This window comes from Strix aluco, chromosome 28 (genome assembly GCF_031877795.1).
Source record: "Strix aluco isolate bStrAlu1 chromosome 28, bStrAlu1.hap1, whole genome shotgun sequence".
Classification (NCBI taxonomy): domain Eukaryota; kingdom Metazoa; phylum Chordata; class Aves; order Strigiformes; family Strigidae; genus Strix; species Strix aluco.
The window spans coordinates 4961865-4985146 of NC_133958.1; the positions used below are offsets into that span (position 1 = coordinate 4961865).

General features: G+C 66.4%; 2 protein-coding genes across 4 annotated transcripts; both read right to left on the reverse strand.

Moving 5' to 3' along the window:
• Positions 1–94: 94 nt before the first annotated feature.
• BMP1 (bone morphogenetic protein 1) lies at positions 95–21268 on the reverse strand. Of its 3 annotated transcripts, XM_074807864.1 has the most exons (20): positions 20819–21255; positions 12153–12266; positions 11923–12063; positions 11711–11828; positions 10865–11043; positions 10639–10744; positions 10183–10307; positions 8460–8575; positions 8082–8184; positions 7451–7567; positions 7228–7373; positions 6760–6955; positions 6566–6691; positions 6289–6449; positions 5979–6159; positions 2236–2361; positions 1538–1665; positions 1236–1449; positions 889–1139; positions 95–637 (listed from the first exon to the last, which is right to left on the reverse strand). In XM_074807864.1, the coding sequence occupies exons 1-20, from the start codon at positions 20958–20960 to the stop codon at positions 503–505; spliced, it is 2925 nt and encodes a 974-aa protein (XP_074663965.1). In that variant the 5' UTR covers positions 20961–21255; the 3' UTR covers positions 95–502. The 3 variants fall into 3 exon arrangements, with proteins under 3 accessions (XP_074663965.1, XP_074663966.1, XP_074663967.1); XM_074807865.1 differs by lacking the exons at positions 12153–12266; positions 20819–21255 and having other exon boundaries at positions 11711–11802; positions 11923–12041; XM_074807866.1 differs by lacking the exons at positions 95–637; positions 889–1139; positions 1236–1449; positions 1538–1665; positions 2236–2361 and adding an exon at positions 2696–3127 and having other exon boundaries at positions 20819–21268.
• On the reverse strand, positions 4340–5897 carry LOC141915945 (uncharacterized). Its single transcript, XM_074807885.1, has 2 exons — positions 4758–5897; positions 4340–4626 (listed from the first exon to the last, which is right to left on the reverse strand). The coding sequence occupies exons 1-2, from the start codon at positions 5260–5262 to the stop codon at positions 4493–4495; spliced, it is 639 nt and encodes a 212-aa protein (XP_074663986.1). The 5' UTR covers positions 5263–5897; the 3' UTR covers positions 4340–4492.
• Positions 21269–23282: the final 2014 nt, after the last annotated feature.

The following is a 23282-nucleotide window of genomic DNA, read 5'->3' on the forward strand; positions in this document are numbered from 1 at the left end:
CTGCCGCAGGGTGCTGGGGTGCTCCCCCCCGCCTCTCTCCAGCCGATGCTGTTTTTCTCGGGGTGGGGAAGCAAAGAGCCTGGGGCTGCCCCCCTCCAAGTACAAGGGTATTTATTTCATCGGTACAAGAGAGAGACAGCACCTTCTGTGTGTTGGGCTCTTCCCGGTTACTGGTTTGTACATTCAGAGAGCTGCGGCCGGCTTGGCCGGGAACAGGAAGGGGAGAGGGTCCCGCTCGGCCCCCCGCCACCCCAGCGCTGGGAGCGGGGCGGCCGCTGGCAGAGGGGACCCCCCCCACCCCCCCAACAATCTGCCCTTGTGCCCGCGGGCGCCCGAGCCCCGGGGCCCCGTACGAGCGTGTCTTGAGTGCTGAGGTTGGCTTGTGTGCTCCTCCGTGCAGTCTGTGCGGGGCTGCGCTCCCCGCTTCCTTCCTCCCTGCCCTCCTCCTCCTCCTCTTCCTCCCCTGCCTGCGGGGGGGGGGGCGGGCCGGGACCCCCAGCCCTCATTTCCTTGTGTGCAGCGTGTCCTGGAACTTGGTGCTGGTGTAGCGAAGGTGGAAACCCTTCTTGTTGATGGTGTCATCCGAGTGGAAGCGGATCATCACCGAATCTCCGGCCGAGTAGACCTCCTCCGGGGGCTGCCGGGGTGGGGGGGGGAGAGGGAGAGGGGTGCTCAGAGCCACGAGCATCCCCGGGATGCATGAGCAAGACGGGGAGGTGGCGGGATTTCCCACGGGGAGGGTGTAAATCATTGCACCCCCACGTACAACCTCCCTGGGGGTTTCTCTGCACCGCTCCAGCTTGGCTCAGCTTCACCCATCAGCCTCACACCGCTCCCCACCCTGACCCACCCCATCGCTCCTCCGCTCCATCCCCATCCCCAGCTCACCCCGGACCCGCAGAAGCGGCCGAGGCGCGGGGCCGTCCCGTCGTAGCCGTCGAAGAGCTCCATGTAGTCGTAGCCACAGTCGGCTTCCTCCTCGATCTCGAAGGTCTGGAAGATGAGCTCCACACCGTAGCCCTCCTCGGCCATGATCACCCACTCGCAGTCCGAACCCCCCGGGTAGTTGTTATCCCCGAATTGTGCGTGCGAATACAAGTCCTTGGTCTTCACCTCGGCGCGGACCTGGCCCCCGCACACTGCGGGAGAAGCCGATAGCGGAGGGGGGAGCATTTAGGAGGGTCCACGCTCTCACCCCACCCCATAACCAGGTTTCCCCAGCCCCATGGTGGTACCTGTGGCGTGGGTGGCCTCGAAGCCCTTCTTCTGGACAGAATTATCAGAGACAAACTTGAGGAACATCTTGTTACCGGAGGAGACGAGGGGTTCGGGCTCTTTGGCTCCGCAGAAGCGGCCGAGCGCTGGAGCTTTGGCGTCTTTGCCGTCGTAGATCTCCAGGTGGTCGTAGGCACATTCCTGTTGCGCCTCCACATCCAGCTCCGAGAAAGTCTGTGGAGGCAACGGCCGAGCCGCTCAGAGGGGCTCAGGGACGGGGAACCCACCCCCTCCTTGGTATCCCCCCCCCAACCATCCCTACCAGCTTGACGCGGTGCCCCGGCGTGGTGGTGATGGCCCAGGTACACTCCTTCTTGCTGGGGTATTTATCGGGCCAGTTGGGGCTAGTGATGGTCCCTGAGATGGTTGTCACCTTATGGTCGCAGCCGGCTGTGGGGAGAGCAGGGGGTCATGGATGAGGGGGGTCACGGATGAGGGGGGTCATGGATGAGGGGGGTCACGGATGAGGAAGATCATGGATGAGGTGGGTCATGGATGAGGAGGGTCATGGATGAGGGGGGTCATGGATGAGGAGGGTCATGGATGAGGGGGGTCATGGATGAGGGGGGTCATGAATGAGGGGGTCACGGATGAGGAGGGTCATGGATGAGGAGGGTCATGGATGAGGAAGATCATGGATGAGGTACGTCATGGATGAGGTGGGTCATGAATGAGGTGGGTCATGGATGAGGTGGGTCATGGATGAGGAGGGTCATGGATGAGGGGGGTCACGGATGAGGAGGGTCATGGATGAGGAGGGTCATGGATGAGTGGGGTCATGGATGAGGAAGATCATGGATGAGGCGGGTCATGGATGAAGGGGGTCATGGATGAGTGGGGTCATGGATGAGGAAGATCATGGATGAGGGGGTCACAGATGAGGAGGGTCACGGATGAGGAGGGTCACAGATAAGGGGGGTCCTGCTGGGGTTGGGGGGAGCGTCTGGGGCACGAACCCACCTTCCTTGCAGTCGTGCTTGTTGTCGTGCAGCACGAAGCCGCTGCGGCACTGGCACTCGTAGCTGCCGAAGGAGTTGAGGCACTCGTGCTGGCAGCCCCCGTTGTTCTTGGAGCACTCGTCCTTGTCTGCCGAGAGAGCAGAGGGACCGCGGCTGAGCCAGGTGGGAAAGCCCAGCAGCCGGGAATCCCGGCACGGCATCCCGGCACGGCATCCCGGCACAGCCCTGCCCGCTGCGGCCGGTCCCCAGCCCCACGCCGTTGCCCTCCGGAGAGCGACCAGCCAAGCAAGCGCCTACGGCCAGCAGCAAGCAGATCCGCCGTCCCTCGCCCGCCAGCCGGGGCAGCCCCCGCGGGGGGACGGGCTGGGTCCTCCTCTCCCTGGGCTCACCCACGGGCACAACCATTACCTGCGTACGGGACGGACGGGGAAGGCAGAAAAACACACAGTGACAACCAAAGATGCACAAGAAAGACCAGGACGCGGGAGTCCCTCTTTACTCATCGATAGGGAAATGTCACAGACACGGTAAAAATCGGGGTGGGGTGGGGTGGAAAAAAATAAAACAAAACAAGGTCAGCTGGTCAATGACAAAAACAACGGGGATGGGGCGGAGGGGGTGCTTAAAACAAAACAAAACAAAAAATTTAAAAAAATTAAAAATAAGGCCAACAACCAGTTCTGTCAAGCAAGGGGCTGCCAGGGCCGGCGGCACGGCTCGGCTCGGCTCGGCTCGGCCCCGGCGTGCTCCCGCGCGGTGCCCGGGGCCGCGGCGTTCCTGAGAAAGATGGAGAGGACGGCGTGTGGCTCAGGAGGGGCCCCGCGGCCGCTTCTGCAGGCGAAACTTCAGGCCGGGTGGGCGAGATTTCGGGGGCTGCAGCTGCTGCTTCTTCTCTGCAAAAAGAGAGGGAGAAAAGGGGGGGAGCGATGGGGGGAGCGGGGGGCGGCGGGGGGCGGCGGGGCATGCAGAGCGGCAGCCGGGGAAGCAGGCAGCGGAGGGGACCCCCCCCCACCCCGCGAGCCCCTCGTGCAGCCGGGGCTCGGCGGCTCTGCGGGGAGGAAGAAGAAGAGGAGGAGGAGGAGGAGGTGGTGGCGTGGCTGGCTCCGGGAGGATGAGGATGGGCTCTGGGTGGGTTCCTGGGGGTGTCCGGGCTGGGGGAGGTGTGGGGATGGCAGCAGAAGGGTTTGGGCTCGCCCGGAGCAAGGCGTCCCCCCCCCCGGCTGGCCGTACTTACCTCCCAGCGCCCACCACCTGCCCGAGGTCCCTATGGCCGGCGTCTCAGGGCTCGCCAAACCCCCCCCAGACCCCCCGCTTTGGGGCCAGGGCAGGTTGCTCCATGGCCCATCACCCCTCCATGCTCCCCCTCCCCATGGGGCGATGGTTTGGGGAGCGGGCAGCGGTGGGGATGGCGGGGCAGGCGGGGGGGGAAGCCAGCAGCAAGCAGGCACCAGGCACCCAAGCATCCCTCTCCGAGCTCATAGCGATGCTGGAGAAGAGCATCCCTCCTGGAGCCAGCAGCGGCAGCGAGGGGGGGCCCTGCCCCAGCCCCCCCCAGCCCCACAGGGCAGCCCCAAGCCCCACAGCCGCCTCTCAACCGGAGCCTGTAACCTGACGTCTCCTAGGAAGCGAGGCGGAAAGGCTCGTTTTGGGGGGTGGGAAGGGGCTTCGCATGGGCCGGGTGGGCTCAGAGCAGCTCCGGCCCCGGGGGGAGCGTGAGCGGCATCACCCCGCCGCCGGTGGGCCGGAGGGAGCCTGGGCGGGCGAGACAAGAGCGGAGAGAGTTGGCAGAGGTGTCTTTAGCAATTTCTTTATTCTACCCAGCTTGCTCCGCCGCCACCCGGCATGGCCGTGCGCTCACCGTTATCCCAGCGTGCATCCGATGGCTCCGGGCTGCTCACCGCCCCGCAGCCCCCCCACCTGCACCTTCCCCCCCCTCCCCAGCCACCCCACTTCTTCCCCGTGCACCGGGGCTCACCGGAGAACCGGGGGGGGACATACCTGGGTGCCGACACCGTGGCGGATTCCCGGGCGAACGCATCCTTACGCGCGAGCCGACGGAGCCGGCCGCTGCCTCCCGTCGCCCCGGCCCGCGAGGAGGAGGAGGAAGAGGAGGAAGAGGAGGAAGAGGAAGGGGTCACGTCTTCGCCGGGGGATAAACAGGCGCCCGGGCGGCCAGGCTGCCCGCAGCACCGAGGGACAAGGCTCGGCGGGTGGCTGCGTCCGGAGCAGCGGGGAAGGAGCGCAGAGACCCTCGGCGGCTAAAAAGGAGCCGCGCGGGAGATGCTTTGCCCAGGGCTGGCCGGGAGCGACCCCGGGGAGGGGGGGACCGGAGGAGGGACCCCGGTGTGGCCGAGTCCTCCAGCGTGGTCCTGCTGCCGGGAAAGCCTGAGACCTGAGCGGGGAGAGGCGGAGGAGAGGGTTTGGTGGGCTGGGGTAGGGGCAGCCCCTGCAGGAGAGCCGGTGGGAGGAGGAGGAGGAGGGTGAAGGTGAGAGGGAAGAAGCCCAAAGCGACGGGACACTCACCCGGCTGCCCCGTGGTCCCGCTGCCGCTCGGCCGCTGGGCTTTCCCGAGGTCTCGCTTTGCTGGAGGGTGCCGGCTCCTGACGGCTGGGCCCCGCTGGGCCACCTTACTTGCCTTGGTTTTAATTAAAAAAATAAAGCAAAGATACTCTACCCCCGGCCCGCGGGTCTCTGCCGCTCCGGCCAGCGGCCGGGCTGCCTCGGGGAACCCCGAGAGCTCCTGGGGATGCCGGCTCCCGCTGCTCTCCGCAGCCGAGCGGCCACGCTGCCCCTCAAAAACGGCCTCGACGGGGCCAAAAAGCAGCGGGAGGTGCAAGGCACCGGTGGTCGGGTCCAGCCCAGCCTGTCCGGGAGGTGCTGTCGGTCGCTCGCGGCCGGGCTGATGTCGAGGGCACGGCGTCGTGCCGAGGGGGACCCTCTCTTGCACGAGGGTCCCGTGGCAGCCCCCAGCCCGGGAACCAGCCCCGGGGTGACGCTTGGCCGCTGCTGGCGGCGCGTTTGGCTCCATGTCCCCATCCCTACCCCTCCAAGACCCAGCCGAGGGGGACACCGTCTCCTTGGTGGGGTGGCCCGGGAGAGGAGAGCGGCCCGCAGAACAGACACGGAGAAGCAGGTAATGGTTTTAGGGAGGAAGGACCACGCCGGAGAGCTGAGGCATGGTGATGGCAGGATGCTGACATCCCCCTCCCCGTCCCCGGCACGGGCCGGGATGAGCAACCCCCTGCCCGGGAAGCGGAGGAAGCCCGTGGCCGTGCAGCGTAGCGGGATGGAGCAGCGCAGCAGGCAGCAGAGCGGGACATGGCCGCCACCCCCGAGGGGTGCAGCGCCCGGCCCCCGGCAAGGCTGGGGGGGCGAGACACCCCCCCCCCCAGGGCTGAGCACATCCCTGTCCCCAGCGCGTTTCCCTCTGCAGCCCAGCACCCACTTGGCCATTTGGGGACCCCCCCCGGGAGCACCCCAGCATCTCAAGTAGGACCCGATTCCACCCCCTAAAAAGAGGGGAAAAGCCTTAAGAGGCAGCAAAAAACCGTGCTGCCAGCCAGACTGCTGGGGGCTGCGGGGGGGGTTCAGACACCCGAGGATCACCCTGCCGCCGGGCTGGGACCAGGGGCTGCACCCCCGGCGCGGGCGAGGACAGGCGTTAGCGGCGGTTTGGGGGCGCAGGGAGGGTCGGCTGGGTGAGGGAGGGCAGGGGACGCCCGTGCCGGGGCCGGGCAGCTCTACCTGAGAAGAAATGGGCTTTGAAGCCCTTTTTGGAGACGGTGTTGTCGGACTTGAACTCGATCCTCATGTTGTTGTACTGGGAGGTGATGACGTCCGGCTTCTCGGCGCCACAGAACTTGCCGTGCAGCTTGGAGTCGGCGGTCAGCCCGCTGCGCACCTCCACGAAATCGTATTTGCAGACCTGGGTGGGGAGGGGGTTGTAAGGGGTGGGGGACACGGGGCTGGTGGCACGGCCGTGCCACCCCGCGAGCCGCCGGCGGCATCGAGGGGGCACACACGCTGGAGAGGGGCTGCTCGCCGGCCGACTCACGTCATTGCCCTCGGTCTCGAAGAAGTCGAACTGCAGGGAGATGCGGTACTGGGTGGGGGCCACCAGCTGCCAGATGCAGTTTTTGTTGGGGGGATACTCCTTGGGCCACCCCGGGCTGGTGATGGAGCCGTTGAGCTTGGTGAGGAAACCTCCGCAGGCGGCTGCAGGGCGGGAGGCACCCAGCACCCATCACACCCGCGGGCTCCCTGGGATTTCAGCGCTGCTGGGTGGGTGGCGGGGGGGGGACAGCGGGGAGGGCAGGGTGGGGGATACTCACCCTCGCAGCGGCGCTTGTCGGAAGCCAGCTCGTAGCCGGGGTCGCAGGCGCATTTGTAGCTGCCCAGGGTGTTGACGCAGCGTTGCTCGCAGCCGCCGTTATTGGGACGCGAGCACTCATCCACCTCTGGGCGGGGGCAGCGGGGCTGAGCGGGCAGGCAGGGCTGCCAGCCCCCCCCCCGGCACATCTCCTACCTTTAAAGAAGTTGACGGCGAAACCCGCTTTGTTGATGGAGCCGTCGGAGACGAATTTCATCCAGAGCTTGTTGGAGGTGCTCTTGATGTCGTCCGGTTTGTCGTAGCCGCAGTAGCGCCCGATGAGGCTGCTCGACTCGCTGCTGCCGTCCCGGATCTCCAGGTAGTCGTAGGCACAGCTATCGTGCCGCTCGATCTGGCGAGGGGAGGGGGGTCTTAGCCAGGGGGACACCCCCCATCTTGGCGCCAGCACCCCCAAACCCTGTCAGACCCTTTCGTCAAGCCCCACGCTCCCCAAGGAGCTTCATGGGGAAACTGAGGCAGGGATGAGGGCAGCGACAGCCCCGGGCCTGTCCCGTGGGGTTGGGGAGATGCTGCTGGGGGGGGGGGGGGGGGGATTTCCCCTTCCTGCCCCAGGGAAATGGAGGGGGGACACACACCCACACGGGGCGGGGGGTGCTTGCCCACCTCGAAGGACTGGAAGGTCAAGCCCACGTGGAAGCCCTCGGAGACCGTGATCTTCCAGACACACACTTTGCTGGGCCGGTAGTCGTCGGGGTAGTTGGGGGACTGGATGTGCCCGTTGTCCTTCTTCACATCCCCCCCGCAGATGGCTGGAAGGGGGGAGAACCTGCCTGAGCCCTCCTTTGCCCCCCAACCAGCCCCACACCCCCCCCCCACCCATTCCTACCTTCGTAGACGGCGAAGAAACCTTTGCCCACCCAGTTGCTGCTGCTCCGAAACTCGACCCAGAGGCGGCTGTCGGTGGAGACGATGGGCTCGGGCAGCCTGTTCCCGCAGAACCTGCCTGGGGATGAAGGCGTGCTGGGCTACCGCTGGCCGGGCACCTTCCTCTTCCTCCCCACCACGTCCCGGTCCCCCCCTCCCCACACCCCTTGCCAGTATCCTAAAGAGAAAGCGTTGCTTCTCCCCCCGCTTCCCTCCGGCTTTTCCACGGGTTATTTCAGAGTGCTGGGATTTGGGGAGCATCCTGTTCACGGGGCCGATATACTGGCATCTCCCTGGGGAGAGATGTGGCGGCCAGCTGGGTCAGCCGCACTGGTTTTACTGGTGTGGGCCAGCCAACTGGGAACCCCCCCCGTTGACCCCAAGAACCCATCCGGGGCCAGCTCCCCCCACCCCGCCCTGCCCCGCCCCAGGGCTTTGGCACATCACGGTCAGGCAGGGATACAGGCAGAGGGGAGCCCCTCGCCCCGCTGCCTGCACCCGGAGCATCCCCGCGGGGCAGGAGGTGAGGGCAGCAGGCAGGCAGCGGTGCAGGCAGTGCCGCCCGGCCAGGCTAAGAGCTCCCGGTTGGTTACCTCGCAGCGTGGCCTTTCTCCAGAACCCGTCTCTCACCTCCACGTAGTCGTACCAGCACAGCCGGCTTCGGTAGAGGTCCAGGGTGGTGAAATTCAGGATGATCTAAGGTCGGGGAGCGGGGAGGCGGGGTGGAAAAAGCGTGGGGTGAGCCCCCCCCCCGCGCCCCGCGGGGTCTCCATCTAGGCTCGGCCGTGCCCGGTGCCAGCGGTCCGGCTCCGCGGTGATGCCCGGCAGCACCCCGAAGCGCAGCGAGGCAGCGGGCAGGGGGATGCTGGGGTTAGGGGCGCCCCGAAAAAAGGGTGGTAGGTGGGGGAAGGGAGGAAGAGGAGGGCTGGGAGGAGGTGGGGTGCCTTCGGTGCTGTGCCGGCGGCTGGTACCTTCTCTCCGGGGGTGACGGAGATCCTCCAGACGCAGTGCATGTGGGCAGAGTATCCGTTGGGGAACTCCGGGGAGGAAAAGTTGCCTTGGCTGTCCTGGAGCGTCTCCCCACAGGCTGCGAAAGGGGAAAAGCGGGGTTCAGACCCCCCCCCAGGAAGCCAGAATTGGGATGGGTGGGAATGGATTGGGACCAGCCGCTGCCCCCAGCCCCCTCGTGCCCTTTTACCACCCAAATTCCCCTCCCCAAGGACAGCTCTGCAAAAAAACCCCATCGCCGCCTCGCTGCAGCGACCCCCAAAAAGCCCCAAACTGCACCAGAGCGGCTGGCGATGCTCCCGGCACCCCCCTACAAGCACCGTGCCCCCCCCCGAACCCTGGGGACAAGCGCCATCCCCTGGCCCCCCCCGTGCCCTGCCACGCCGTGGGGGCCCGGCTCGCCGCCCGGGCTCCGGGCAGGTTTACGCAGCCGCGGCTGGATCCGGCCCAGCGTTGCCATCTGGAAGCCACATGATGCCGCGGCCACGGCACACGGCGCTTCGCTCCGGCTGTCGCGGGGCCAAGGCGGCCGCCCCCCCACCTCCCGCTCGGGGGGTGCCACGAGATGAAAGGTGAAACGTTAAAAAAAGGCAGCTTGAAACTTGGGCTCGCTGCCTTTTTTCCCTCCTTGCTTTACAGTGGAAACAAAGGGAAGGCCGGGCTGCAGAGGGGGATTTTTTTTTTTTTCCTTGGAGTTCTCTTTTTGGGCTTTTTTTTTTTCCCCCCGCTCCAAACTAATCACTTTTCCTGCTCGCGCTCGCAGCCCCGCTCCCCGGCAGCCCCCGAACGCAGCACGGCCGGCTGCTGGGGCCCCTCACAAAGGCGTCCCTCTTCCAGGCTGTTAATTAGTTGCTGGAATTAAGCGGGAGCGTGCGGGAGCCAAACTCCTTGCAGATGTTGCCAGTACAGTCGCGGAGCACGTGCCTGCAGTGGGGCGGGGGACACGACTCGTGCCAACACCCCCCCAGCACCCCGGGCAATGCCCCTGCTCACGGGCCGTGGTCCTCGGCGCCGTTCAAGGTGCCCACACGGGCAGAGGTTGTGCCGAGCATCCCTCGCTCTGCACCAGGCTGCGGTGGGACCGTGCTGTCCCCATCCTGCCGGTGACAGCCCGGCGTAATGCCCAGCCGTGCCTCGGCTCAAACCCTCCTGCGGCTGGGGAGGGGTGGGAGGATGCTCTCGGAGGGTGGTCTTCGAGGATGCTTTGCTGTCAGGGGATGCTCCGCGGTTGGGGGATGCTCTCAGGGGATGCTCTGCGGTCGGGGGATGCTCTTGGAGGATGTTTTTTGGGGGGATGCTCTGCGGGGGATGCTCTTCTCTCAGAGGAGCAGGAGGAGAGGGCAGCTGAGGATGCCCTTGCTCACACGGGCAGAGCCCCGTGGCTCACCGAGGTCTTGCATTTAGCTTCTCCTCAAAAACACCCCGGAAAAGCGCCGCGGATGGAGAAAGGCAACTTGCGTGGTCCTTGCAGGGGATCTGATGGCCAGGAGGACCCCAAAGAGCAGTTTTCCACTGGAAATGGGATCCAGCCAGGGCGAAGCTTCCTTTGTCAAGTCTTGGGGGGAAAGCAGAGCCGCTCCCCGGGAGATACGGCCCTGTGCACGCTCACCCCCAGCTCATCAGCCCCCTGGCAGTGACACACGGCCCCGGCGCGGGGCCCGGCAGAGCCATCCCGGTGACACTCACCCGGGCAGCGGTAGAGCTTGCGGGCCTGGGCGATGTCCCCTTTGCTCAGACGTGTCCGCTGGCCGATGGCGGGTCGGACCCCGTTCACGTCGTACTTGGGCAAGATGGTGTCAAGGAAGATGCCCCTGGGGTGAGAGCAGGCAGAGGCTGAGCTGGAAAGCACCAGGTCTGCGGCTGCTCCCCGCTGCTGCCGGGAGAAGGATGCTAAAAACAGCCTGGCTAATTAAAGCTTGCAGGCCGGTGAGTCAGCGGGGACGTGTCCCCGCCGGAGGTGACTGCGGGGACAGCACCGTCCCTGCCCTGGAAAGGGACGCTGTGGGGCTTCATCCTGCCCAGCATGGCTGGAGATGGGTGCCTTGCACCCCAGTGCAGAGCTGCGAAGGTGCCACCGTCCCCCAGGGCTGGGGACGCCCATGTCACCGTCCCCAGCATTGCGGGGAGGAGGGGGACACGTACCTGGAGAAGGTGTTCCTGGCGTAGTGCATGATGCTGTCGAAATCGTACGTCTCGCCCAGCGACTCCACCTCCTCCGGCTCCATCTTCAGGAAGTTGTACTCCTGCCCTGGGGAGGCAGGCGGGATGGGGATGCCAGCGGCGGGGTGGGAACGACGACACCCCCCAGCTTTTGGCAGCACCCTGTGGCAGGGAGGAAGAGGAGGAAGAGGAAGAGGCTGGTCCCTACCTGGCTGGATGTTCTCCCGGATGATGGAGACGTGGTCATCCCGGTCGGGGCGTGTGTGCTCGTGCCAAAACCCGATGACGTGGCCCAGCTCGTGCACCACGATGCCGAATTTGTCGCAGTTTTTGCCGATGGAGATGGCCTGGGGGCCCCCTCCTCGGCGACCCACGTAGGAACAGCACCTGGGGGGGCGGGGGGGTGACACCAGCTGAGCCCCAGCACTCCGGGGGGGGACACCCCTGCCCGTGTGGGTATCCCAGGGTAAAGACATGAGTCAGGCCGGGAGCATCAGCCCCCCCACCCCGGTCCCACATGGCCTAGAGCATCTGGGAAGCATCCCAGGCAGCACCAGCCGTCCTGCCCACACGGCGAGCTCAAACCGTGCCCCCGACCTCGGCTCTGCCTGGAACTGGGAGAGCTCGGCGCCTAACCCGGGGCTGCCTGGCACGGCACGGCACGCCACGGCATGGCTGCACCCCCCGTTCCAAGGGAAAGCCTCCTCCTAACCACCATCTGCTTGGCCGGGGCCGTGCCCCGACGCGTGAAGACGCTGAGCTCTTCCAAACCCCTGTTTCTTTTGGCATCAGCCCTGCTGCAAGCCCAGGCGGGTGCCGCACCGAGCTTGGTGGCTCCGAGACCCACCCTGTACCCCAAAACCACCCCTGGGGAGGGGTCCCCTTTGCACCCCCAGCTCTCCGCGGAACCGAGCGGGTCTGGGGCACCGTTAGCACCACGCACACGCCGCCGTGGGCACGTCGGTGCCAGGGTACATCAGCCGGGCAACCTAATCAGCGCTCCCACGAGCCGCTGTGCTCAAGCCAAGGTGGTCCTGGGACCCCTCTCACCTACCCACAAGGGCGGTAGGTGAAGACGATGTAGCTGTCCTCGTCGTTGCGCTCCAGGAAGGTGACACAAGTGTGTTTCTCCCAGTGCCGCATCGCCTGCCGGAAGATGGCTCGCTGGCTGCCTGCGGGAGGGGGCGGTGGGGGCCGTCAGCCCGGCGTGGGGAAACTGAGGCACGCCAGGGATGGAGCATCCCCCCCCGGCTCGCCTGCACTCACCACTGAAGTTGCCGCTGATCACGTAAGGGATGACCCCGTCCGGCCACACTCTCTCTGGCCGGGACGTGGCGGCCCGGCGGCTCCGTGCCCGTTGCCGGCCACGGCTGCGTGGTTGGTGGCCCAGACTGGTGGCGTTGGTGCCTGTGGGGAGTGTGTTTTGGGGGGGGGGGGGTGTGAGGGTAGGCAGCCCCCGGGGATGGATGGAGGCAGCTGGGAGGGTTGGGGGGTACCTGAGGAGTTGGTGGGCAGGCGCGTGATGGTGCGGCGGGCCAGGTCCACCACCCGCTCCACCCGGAAGAGCCGCAGGTCCTCCTCGTCCAGGGCGATGTCACCCAGAAAGGCAGCTGGAGGGGGGGGCGTGGGGTGTGGAGGGGAGATGTGAGCCCCCCATGCCTCTGCCTGGGGACCCCAAACCCCATCGGGGTCCCTGCATCCCGCTTTTCCTTAGCCCCCCCGCACCCGGCATGCCCCTGAAGAAGAAGGCAAGCCCTTCCTCCTCCTCCTCCTCCTCCCCCTTTCCTTCAGCTGGGGGCCAGGAGGGAAGGCGAGCGTGGTGCTGGCTGGGCCCCCCCCTCCCCGCTCCCCAGCCCGCCACCGTGTCGGCTCTCCCAGCAGCTGGAGCCAGCCCCACGCTGACATCTGGTTCGCATAAAGCCCGGTTCATCACTTTTTAGGGTTTCTGTTATTATTTGTGTTGCAAAACTCCTTTCTTTTCACTTTGCAAAACCCAACGCTGGGCTTGGGACCCCTTTCCTGCTTGGATCCTGCCCCCCCCAGCCCGGTGCGAGCTCCGACACCCCCGGGGATGCTCCAACGAGCCCTCGGAGTCATCTGCCACCACGGAGCGAAGCCATATGGCCCGGGAAGCTCCCGCTGCGCCCACGGAGCCGGCCGAGGGGCGTCCGTCTGTCCGTCCGTCTGCCAGGGCCCTGTCACAGCTCCCATAGGGCCAGGGGTGCGGAGACGCTTCAGCATGACAGGGCTGAAGGACACAACCCTGCACAGCCCTTCCTCCTCTACCTCCTCCTTGTCCTCCTGCCCTCCCGCGCGCCGCGGCCTCGCCGTGAGTCAACGCTGCAGGACGCGGCTCCCGGCGTCGGCACTTGGCCGGCACCGAGCCCCGGGGACCCGGCTTTTGCGGAAACGCCGTGGCCCGACGGCGAGGGCTGGCTGAGGTCATGCCGTGCCGCTGCGCCAGCGCCGGCACAGAGGCTCTGGATGTGGCCGGCGTGGGGTGGAGCTGGGTTTCTCACCCGGTTTGTGGGTGTTTGGGGCGAATGGGTGGCCCCGGGCACCCCCTGCCCTTGCCAAGCCCCGGGGAAGGGGCAGGGGAATGGCAGCGGTGGGGAGTGGGGTGGCTGGAGCAGCTCAGGGGTGATGGGGAGCAGCGCCAAGTCCGCGCTCCAAGCAATTAGCAAGTGGATCCCAAAAGAGCCACTAATTACGAAAGCGAAGCAGGACGATTAGGAGAACCCTGACAGGTCCACAACAACCGGCGTGAGAGGAACAGCCTGGGCACCCCAGCTCAACCGCACCCCACGGCGTCGAGCCCAAACCCAGCTCCGGACGTGACGTGGAGCGTTTTGGGGTGAAAGAGCCACATTTTGGGGCTGTCCCCAGCACCATCCCAGCAGAGGAAACCCCAGGGCGGAGAGCAGACCTTCGGCAGAGCCAAGGGAAGAGCAAACAAGCCGGGGCCGGCACCTCCCCTGGCACCAACCTGCCGCTGGCACCGCCAGGCTGCAATTTGAGGGCAGAGCGGAGGCAGGAGCCGGCCCCGGCCTCCCCGCACCCTCCCCGGGGCCGGGAGAGACGTGTCCGAACGGGCAGCGCGGGGGAGGACCAGGGCCGGGGAGAAGGACGAGCATCCCGTGCCAAGAGCTGCATGGAAAGACAAGGGAAAGTAAGCTCGCTTACAGCCGAGCAAGCACCGGCAGCGCCAAGTGATATAGAAACCATATGTGAGGGATTTGGGAGACGTGAGAGAGCCGGGCAGGCGAGCGTGGGGACGTGGGGCTGCTTTCCCAGGCGGCACAAGGCAGCCTGGCTCCCCCCAAAAAAATCCCCAACCCGGCGGGGGAGGCGATTTGCTGCTCCCGGAGGGGACATCGGAGCTGCGGGGGGTGACGGCGAGGGGGTGTCCCGCCAGCGATCGCTTTAAGGACACGTTGGGGACAAGCCCAAAGCTTTGGACTGAGAAACTTCCACGTTGGTTTGGGCTCTGGTTGCGTCCTCCTGCCGCTCGCTCCCCGGCGACACGTGGGGTGGTTTTGGGGGGGTTTTCTGCTCAAACAAATCCCTGAAATGCCGTTAACCCCCCCCGAGGGGCCTTGGCTGCCACGCTGCTGCCACTTGTCCCTTCCCAGCTCGTGCACCAAGCGAGCATCCTCCCTCCGAGGTGGAGGGGAACCCCTGCAAGCAAAGGGGACCCCCTGCAATCCAGGGGGGGGGACTCTGGGGGCGAAGGCACCTTGTTGGGGGTCCTGGGGGGCCACCACGGGCAGCGAGGGGCTTGCCAAAGCTTGGCAGAGCGCAGGTCAGAGCAGGGGGACGCGCACAGGGGTGGCACCAGCCTGGCTTTGTGCTCTCTGGGGGGGAGCAGACAGCACCCGCTGAGGCACCGCACCCCTCAGCACCCATGTCCTGCACCCCGCACCCTCGCCCCACCGGGGCACGGTGCCACCTGGGTGCCCAGGAGAGCCCAGGCCATGGGGCTCGGCTCAACTCCATCCCCAGAGGGGACCTCATGGTCCCCCTAAGCCGTTCCCAGCCTGGCGGGGGGGGGCTGTGGGCTGTGCCCTCTGCTCACCTCGGTGCTGGAAAGGGCCCAGCTGGCCACGGCGGCACGGTGGCCCCATCCTCGCCCCTACTGGCCAGGCACCGGCCACGGGGCCACGATGGCCCCATCCTCACCCCCATCAGGAAGGGGACAGGGAGCACCCAGGCTCTGGCCACGCATCCTTCCCACCACCCAGAAAACAACCATCTGTTTGGGCCCGGCTGACGAAGCTCCCACCGAGCTCTTCCTCCCCCCGAAGCCAGGAGATAACTCAGCCCTCCGCTGTTGTTTGACTTTTTGTGCTATGTGTTTTCTTTCGGGTTCTTGGAACAGTGACGTAACCCCCGGGGCTGAAGCTTTAGACAAACAAGGTTTTTCACTCGGATTCGGGCCAACCCCTGCAACACCCCGGCCCGATGCGACAGGCACCTCCTGCCCGCGCAGGGCTCGGTGGCTGCCCCCGCGGGGTCCCTCTGTCCCCCCCGCCAGGGATGCAGGAGCTGCTCAGCATCCTTTAGACCCCTGGGCGAGGTGAGCAGCGGAGAGGGGAACCCGTGGGCCTGAGTTCTCCGGCATCGCCGGGAATTTGGGATGAGCCTGACCTCGGACTCCACCAAGGTTGGGAACCCTGTCGCAGGAAAAAAAAAAAAACCACCACAAAACCCGTGGGAAGAGGCCGGGGTGCGAACGCGATGTTCTGGTGAGCAGGCAAAAGCAAACAGAGCGGCGGGGAAGCCTTGGCAGGGGAGGGCAGCAGATAAACAGGATGGGATCATGTTCCAGGTCAGTCTGGGGCAAATGAGCCCCCGTGCATGGCGCCGGACGCGAAAGACCCTCGTCCCTGCGCCCTCGAAGCGGCGCCGCGCCAAGATGGGTTCCCATGGCTCCGGCAGGACGGGCAGCATCCCCTGCCCGGGAGTAAGGGCTCAGCCCAGCCTTCCCTCGCTGGTTTAGCAGCTCTGGCCTAGACGCTGCGAGTCCTCGCACGATGCCGAGCCCTGAGCATCGCTCCTGGTGCGAGGGAGTGAGCAGAGGGGAGGCTCCGGAGCGTTCGAGGAGGCAGGGAGCGAAGCTGCTCTGCCCCGGCCTGGGATGGAGGCATCGCCGGAGCGGGATGGAGGAGAACAGTTCAAATAGGTGCATCCCGGCTTCAGCTGAGCTTCCCGGGTCATAAAGCCGTGGAGTCACCGGGGCAGCATCCCACTGGCTCCGCGGCAGAGCCGTTAAATATGTGAGGAATGCTCCTCGCGCCGCCCCCTCGCCCCCGCACACCGGCCCAGCTGCACCCGCTGCGAGCTCCGCTCCCGGCAAAACAACGCCGGGGCCGCGGCGAGAGGAACGGGGCACCCCGCTTGGCCAGGGCTTGGGGGGGGAATCCCCCTCCCCGGCCTCGGGGGTCTTGGCCTGGCCGGAGCGCCCTGGGCGCGAAGGCGGAGGGATGGGGAGCATCCCCAGGGCTGTTGGGGTGGGGGGAGCCTCCTGATGAGGTCCCCCCCCAGCGCCCCGCAGAGACAGCGGGGACAGGACGGCGGCGGCGCAGCCCCTCTCCCGGTGCCCCTGGCCGGCAGCCGGAGCAGCCAGGCTGTAAACGCCGGGGCGAGGAATATTTGCTTTCCCAAAGCACCTTCCGACGAGCGCAGCCGGCACAAAGCCGGAATTCAAAACCCGGGCGGCCAGGCTGGGAGCCAGGCCAGAGCACGGCCCCTCTGTGACCAGGGGGGAAACTGAGGCACGGCGGGACGGAGCTGGTCGGCACCAAGGGGCAACACTCCCCCCCGCCAAAAAGCCAGTCTGGGCACGCTGCTATCAGGCACTATCCCTGCAGGCAGCCTGCAGGCAGCCGGGCCCCCCTGCCTGCTGTTTCCTCGCCAGCGCATCCTTATCCCAGCCGGGGATTTGCGAGACCCGGGGCTGCACCAGCCCCTGCACCCTCCTGCCGGCAGCCCTGCCCTCCTCTCCGCAGCGTGCGGGCAGAAAACAGCGTCCAGGGGAAGGCAGAGATGCTAAAGAACAGCGTCCACGGCGGAGGGATGATCCCTCTCCCCAATTTCCCTTCCATCTCCTCTGCGCATCCCTTGCGTCGTGTCTCCGCCACCGCTTCCCTGGGTATCCCCGGCCAAATTCCCTCGCCAGCCCCGGGCGTGGGGCTGTGGGCTCCGAGCCCTTTGCCCTCTCCGTGCCGGGCGATGCTGCAGCGTAGCGGGAAATAAACACCAGGGAGCTTGGCCTCTAATAAACACAGCCCGCGGCAGCAATCAGCTTCCAGCTAATGAACGTCGGGGGGCAGGTCGGGAGCAGGAGGGATGGTTTGATCACTCCAGGGGAGGATTTTCCTTCTGCTTCTCTTCCGTGACAGCAGAGGGGAAAGCTTCCTCCGGGGCTCGGCGTGGAGGACGCTAAACCTAAGGCATGTCAGAGCCCCTGGGAAGGAGCTTTCCCTGCCTCCCCTCCGCAAAGCCAGGTCGCCGAGGAAAACACAACCCCGGGCCAGCGGCATCGGTCACTTGTGAAAGGGAGAGCTGCTGGAAAGGAAAATATTTGCAAATTGCTCTGCCAAGGGGAGGGGGGGGTGGTTTGTTGTTGCATTCCCCTGCGAGGAGGGGAGCCCAGCGACAGCGGCGTGAGAGCGGGGACTGGAGCCCGTCGGGGAGGGGGATGCGCCCCGACACCCGGCTCAGCACATGTCGGGGTAACGGGGGCTCTCCCGGACTGGACCCCGACAGCGGCACCGTGCCCGTCCTGGCTGCTCAGCACCGGCTCTGCCAAGGGGCACCAGCTCCCAAACCTCTGTCCATCTGCCCCAGGGCTCTGGCTGCAAACACATCCCCCCCCCTCGTGTTTTTATTGCTCAATCCTGTCCCCACCAGCCCTCCCCAGGCACCGATTAACTCCTTCCAACGTTTGCTCGCAGCTCCCTGGCCGGGCTGCTCAAATCCTCCTGCGGCTCGCGAGAAGGGGGGGTATTTTCTTTTTGCACGTGTATGGAGGGGAGTTGCCACGCAAAGTCCCCCCGGGTAGATGGGACAGCGGTGACCAACAGCCCTCCTGCAGCCCTCGGTTAGAAGCAGCTCAGCAGGAGGCAGCGGGATCCCGTTTTCTCTCCGCACCACGAAGACCTCCGGGAAGCCCCGGCAAAACCACGGGCAACCAGGAGGGCACGTTCTCGCCCAGAAAACACCCCCCTGCGGCACAGCCAAGATGAAAAATTTGGGGAAAGCCACCCGTGAGCCATCCTCCTTCCTTTCCCTGTAGCCCTCCCGGCTGCTTTGTTCTCCCCGGGTCCGGCCGCAGCTCCCCAAGGCCACCCTGTCCCACTGGCCATGTGTTTCCCAGCCCCGGCACGGCAGCGGATAAAGCCTCAGGAAACGCCGTTCTCCCCCCTCGCCGCGACCCGCCGGCGTGAATCAGCAGCCGGAGTGTTTCCCAGGAGCTGGGAGGGGAGGGTGGGCAGGCGAGCGAGCCCCCTGGCCTCGCCATCGCACACCCGGCCCCCGCCGGAGCACGCCGCCGCGCCGAACGGGTGATTACACAAAGATAAAGCAGATCCCGGGATCGGCCTGAGATTTCCAAGGTCTCTGTGCCGTCCCCAGCCCCGAACCGCAGGCCTCCCGCCGGCCCCGGCTCCGCGGGTGGATTTTTACCCTGCATGAATAAGTGACATATAACGGCTGGAAAATATTTTTGGGCAGCTTGACAAGTGTGACTGCAACCAGTAGCCTCCGCTGACTACGCCTGGAAAGTGTAATCTAGGTGAAACCCAGGCAGCCCGAGCCAGAGAGCTCCAGGCACGGCTGGGAAACTCGTATAGTCGGGGCGGGGGGCTCGGGCCCCCAGCCCCCTCCATGCACGTGATGCGCCCTGTGTCACCCCTCTGCCATCACCCCGTGGGCAGGAGGTGCTGGGTCCCCCACAGCCAGCGCGGGAGAGCTGATTCCCCCAGCCTTGGGGGGCTGCAGAGCTGCGCACCCCCACATCCCCCTCCCCACGAGTGCAGGGTGACCAAAGCACGCCGAGCCCCCCCTTTTAGCCAGGCACCCCCAAACGTGGCCGTGGAGCCGGAGTGAGCGGGCCGCATCCCTCCCGGGGTGCTGAGGGCACCCGAGGGGTCCCAGCTCCTGGGGCTGAATTCCTCAGCAACCCCCCCGGGATCTCCCCGGGACAACCCAAGAGCAAACCAGCCCCGTCTGCTGCACGGGAGCGTGGCGGGAGCGACACCGGCTGCTTTTCCCGGCCGGAGACGCGGTCAGGATGCGACCCAGCGGCTGCTCTCCTCACCGCCGGGCACCGAGACCTGGATATCCTGCTGACCGGGTGAAGGGAAACCGGGGCCGCCGGTAATTCCTCCCTCCCTGCCTGCCCGGGGACTGGTCCAAGGCCCGGCTCTCCCAACGGTCCCTTCTTGGCATCCCTGGAAGAGCCGCGGCGGCACGGGCGGCTCTTCCTCTCCCGCGGCGGGGATGGCCTGCTGGCACCGGTGCAGGCGGGTGGCATCACCGGGGCGGCTGGCGATCCGCGGGCAGCCGTCCTGCCTGGGCGGGCGGCCTCAGGATACCTCTGGCCTGAGCTGTGCCCAGGAAAAAAATCCATTTCCCGGCGCTTCCCCTTCCCGTAGCCTTGCTGGGAGCCCAGGCCTCGGTGCTCAGCTGTTTCCAAGCGCTGCCCGAAGCCCAAGGAGGGGGGAAGTCACCACCCCAAAACAAAAACAACCCCCCGCGTGGGTCCAGGGGGGTGCTGGGGGGGGGGGTCTGCTCGCTGAGCAGCCCCCGCTCCTGGATCTCCCCATCCCGGTGCGGTGGAGCCCAACCGGGGGTAAATCTCTGGTTCGTGTGGTGCGTGGCAGGGCCTGATCCCCCCCCACACCCCCCCCAGGCCCCTGGGGAAGAGCTGCCGTAATTAAATTAGTCACATAAGGATCTTGTAAAGGCAGGCGGGGAAGTTTGGGGGGGGGGGGGGGAGCAACCGCCTCACCAGGCCCTGGGAGGCGATGGGGGTCTCGGGGTGCGCGGGAGTGGGGCGAGGAGGGGGCCTTTGGCTACTGGTGAAGTCACCCCTAATTAGTTGAGCTCGTCAGCGGGCCAAGCCTCGTCTCTCCGGCACGGCTGGGGGAAGCGGGAGCGCGAGCGGAGGCTGCAGCCGGCTCTGCCCGGACAGTTTTGCAAGCCTGGCTGTTTCAGCCCGGGAGGGCAGGAAGGGAAGGATTTTTGGCCAGAAAAAAGCCCTCATGGAGACAGAGTTATATCAACAGCCGCCTTCCAGCGCAGACAATGCCATTAAAGAGAAACGTGATCCTGCAGCCAGGACCCGCCAGCCCCGAGCCCTCGCCTCTTGCTCAGCCCTGCGTGTCCTTCCCGTGCCTCAGTTTCCCCCCCCCTGCCCCGCCAAATCCTTCTGACCCCCTTTATGTGGCTCTGGATGAGAGGGATTGTCCCCCTGTGGTGCCCAACTTCCCCCCCAGCCCTTCTAAAATTTAAAGAAGAGCTCAACAACCCCCTCACTCAGCACAGAGGGACCCCGGCCCGGGGCAAACACCTCCGGGGCTGAGCCCTGGCCCGAGTGTCCCGGGACGCTGCAGCCCGGCCGGCCCCCGGGGGGGGGGGGGGGTGGGGGGGACACACGAGCTTCCTCTGGCTGCTTTTTTTAGGGGAAAAGGAGAAAACGAAAAGGCGCAGAGCTCTGGGGTGAGATGGGGGGTGGGATGGGATGGGGGGGGTGGGATGAAGGGGGGGGCTGCCCGCTGCCTTTGACAGCTCCCGGTGCGGCCAAGGCTGGGGAGAGAAAGCGGGGCGCCAGGCCAGCACCCCCCCTCACCCCCCAGAGCCGCTCCCCACCCTAAGTACAACCAGATGCATCCCCCAGCGGGGCCGGCAGCTGCCCCCCACCCCCCCGGGGGCAACGGGGAGCCCCGGGACCGGGATCGGGACGGGACGGGGGAGCCAAGTTTTCCCCGTGCAAAGCCCCGAAGTGCGGAGCCGGGTGGGACACACTCACCCTCACCCTCACTCACACTCACCCACACTTACTCACACTCACACCAGCCCCCCCCCCCCCCCGCGCTCCCCTTTGTCTACCCGCCCGCCCGGCCCGGCCGCCCCCCGGCGCGCATCCCCCCGGTCCTACCGGCTTTGCAGGGGTCCTTGTAGTCCAGGGGCTCCTCGTCCTCCTCCTCCTCTTCCTCCAGCACGTAGGAGTAGTCGGGGAAGTGCATGGCCCGGGCCAGGAGCAGGCAGAGGAGCAGCCCGCAGGTCCGCAGCCCGGCCATGGCTCCGCGGGCAGCGGGCGGGCAGGGGAGGCGGGCGCCTTTTTTTTTTTATTTTTTTTTTTCCCCTCTCTTCCTCTCTTTCCTTCCCTTCTTCGCTCCCCCTTTTTTTTTTTTTTTTCCCCCTCTCTCTCTCTCTCTCTCTTTTTTTTTTTTTTTTTTTTTTTTCTAGGGAAATGAGATCTGGCGGGGGCGGGTTCAAGCGCGGAGCTCGGCCCCTGCAGCCCCGGGCGCAGGGCTGGGAGCGGGGCCAGCGCCGGGGGGGGGCGGCGGGGCCGCGCTGCTGCCGGAGACCCGGCCCGCAGCCCCCCCCTCCTGCCCCCCCCCCCCCTCCCGCAGCCTCCGGACCCGGTCCTGCCCCCCCTGCTCTCTGTCGTGCCCCGTCCCGTCCCGCAACCCCCGGTCCCGTCCCGTGTCCCCCAGCACCGATCCTGCTCCCCCCATCCCGTCCCGTATCCCCCAGCCTCGGTCCTGCACCCCCCCCCGAGCCCCCCAGCCCGCAGCCCCCGGTCCTGCACCCCACATCGCCCAGTCCTGCACCCCTTCCCACACCCCCATGTCCTGGTCTTGCACCCCACAACCCCCAGCCCCTCTCTGGCATTCCCCACCCTGCACCCCATATCTCCTGGTCCCGGACCCCCAGTCCCACGCACCCCTGGTCCGGGACCCCATATCCTGCACCCCACATCCCGCATCCTTGCTGGAGCAGGAGGAGGGGGAGGAGGCAGCATCCCCTTCCCAGACACGGGTGAGCTCTGCACCCCGCAGCAGAAGTTGTCTGCACCCCACAAACGCATCACAAGACCCTGACTCCTCCCAAGGGGGCTCAGCTCAGGCGGGCACAAGTAGGGGCCCCCCCACCCTGGGATGCTGTGGGAGCGGGGGGCCGGTGCAGCCCTGTACCCAGAGGTGGGTCACAGGCCTCCAGGAGCTGGGTGAGCACCCTGGGGAGGCTGGCTGAGCACCCCAGAAGTGGGGCGAGCACCCCAGGAACATGGGTGAGCACCCCAGGAGGTGGTTGAGCACCCCAGGAGGGTGGGTGAGCAACCCAGAAGTGGGGTGAGCACCCCAGGAGGTGGGTGGGCACCTCAGGAGCGGAATGAGCAATCCAGGAGTGGGGTGAGCACCCCAGAAGCGGGGTGAGCACCCCAGGAGGGTGGGTGAACACCCTAGAAGGTGGGTGAGCACCCTGGGAAGGGCAGGTGAGGACCCCAGGAGCAGGGCAAGCACCCCAGGAGGGTGGGTGGGCACCCCAGGAGGTGCGTGAGCAACCCAGGAGGTGGGTGAGCACCCCAGGAGGTGGGTGAGCATCTTGGGGAGGGGAGGCGAGCACCCCAGGAGGTGGGTGAGCACCCCAGGGTGGTCAGAGGGTGCCCAGACAGCAGAGCAGGGCAGAAGCAACCGGCAGCCCTGGCTGGGCCGCAGGGCCGCATGTGCACACACGTGTCGCACGCGTGTGCACGCGTGTGCGCCGAGGGCTGTGAGTGACACCTGCCGTCAGGGCTCCGCCACTTCAGCAGGGTGGGTGTCACCCAGCTCTGCACCCAGGCACCCCCAGGCACCCCAGGGTGGAGTGTGGGTGGGGGGCACAGCGCAGGACATGCCCACGACGCTCCCAGGGATGCCACCCCCCCCCTTGCTCCCCCTCACCCTCCCAGCTGCCCACCCTGGGGAGCCGGTGGGGGGGGGGGTCGGGGTGGCTGCATCATCCCCCCCAGGTTGGGGGTGTGGGTGCCCCCATCCCGGGGAGGGAAATGGGGTCCACCCACCCGCTCGCCACTAGGTAGAGCTCCGAGTTCAGCCTTGCTTTGCCCGTGTGAGGGGGGGCCTCCTGCTTTGCGTGTCCCTTGTCCCCTGGCCGTGTCCCCCCCCTACAGGGACGAGGGGCTGCGGGGGGTCCCCTCGGGCTCCCGGTTCCTCATCCCGTGCAGCATTCCCGGCACTTGTTGCCCCTGGACTAACACAGCCCTGTCATCCTACTTCAATATTCTCATCATTAACGTGATTTTTGAAGCGTTCAGTGTTACCGCGCGCAGTTACTGCCCCGGGGACACGCTGGGTGCACACAAGCATCCGGGCTCCCTCCCCTGCTCACTAACCCCCCCCAAAATCTTCTTTCCCTTTGGTTTTCAGGGACCTCCCACGTTCAGGGCCTGGCCTGGCGCAGCGGATCGTGGGGAAATCTCCTTCACGCCTTATCTCGGGCCGTTATTTTCCTCCCCGGACAGCAGAACATCTCGGGATGTGTTTTGCTCCTTAGCCCGCCGTTGCAAAACCTACATCCAGTCAAACCTTTCCCCTTCAAGCACATAAATAAACCCCTGA

Excerpts from the sequence above, each read along its gene's own strand:
- LOC141915945 (XM_074807885.1), bottom strand. The coding sequence starts at position 5,262 with ATGGAGCCAAACGCGCCGCCAGCAGCGGCCAAGCGTCACCCCGGGGCT. Across the intron at positions 4,627-4,757 it reads CGGGACCACGGGGCAGCCGG|GTCTCAGGCTTTCCCGGCAG; the intron begins GTGAGTGTCCCG and ends CTCCCCGCTCAG.
- BMP1 (XM_074807864.1), bottom strand. The coding sequence starts at position 20,960 with ATGGCCGGGCTGCGGACCTGCGGGCTGCTCCTCTGCCTGCTCCTGGCC. Across the intron at positions 10,308-10,638 it reads GCCAGGAACACCTTCTCCAG|GGGCATCTTCCTTGACACCA; the intron begins GTACGTGTCCCC and ends CTCTCACCCCAG. Across the intron at positions 6,160-6,288 it reads TCGAGACCGAGGGCAATGAC|GTCTGCAAATACGATTTCGT; the intron begins GTGAGTCGGCCG and ends CTCCCCACCCAG.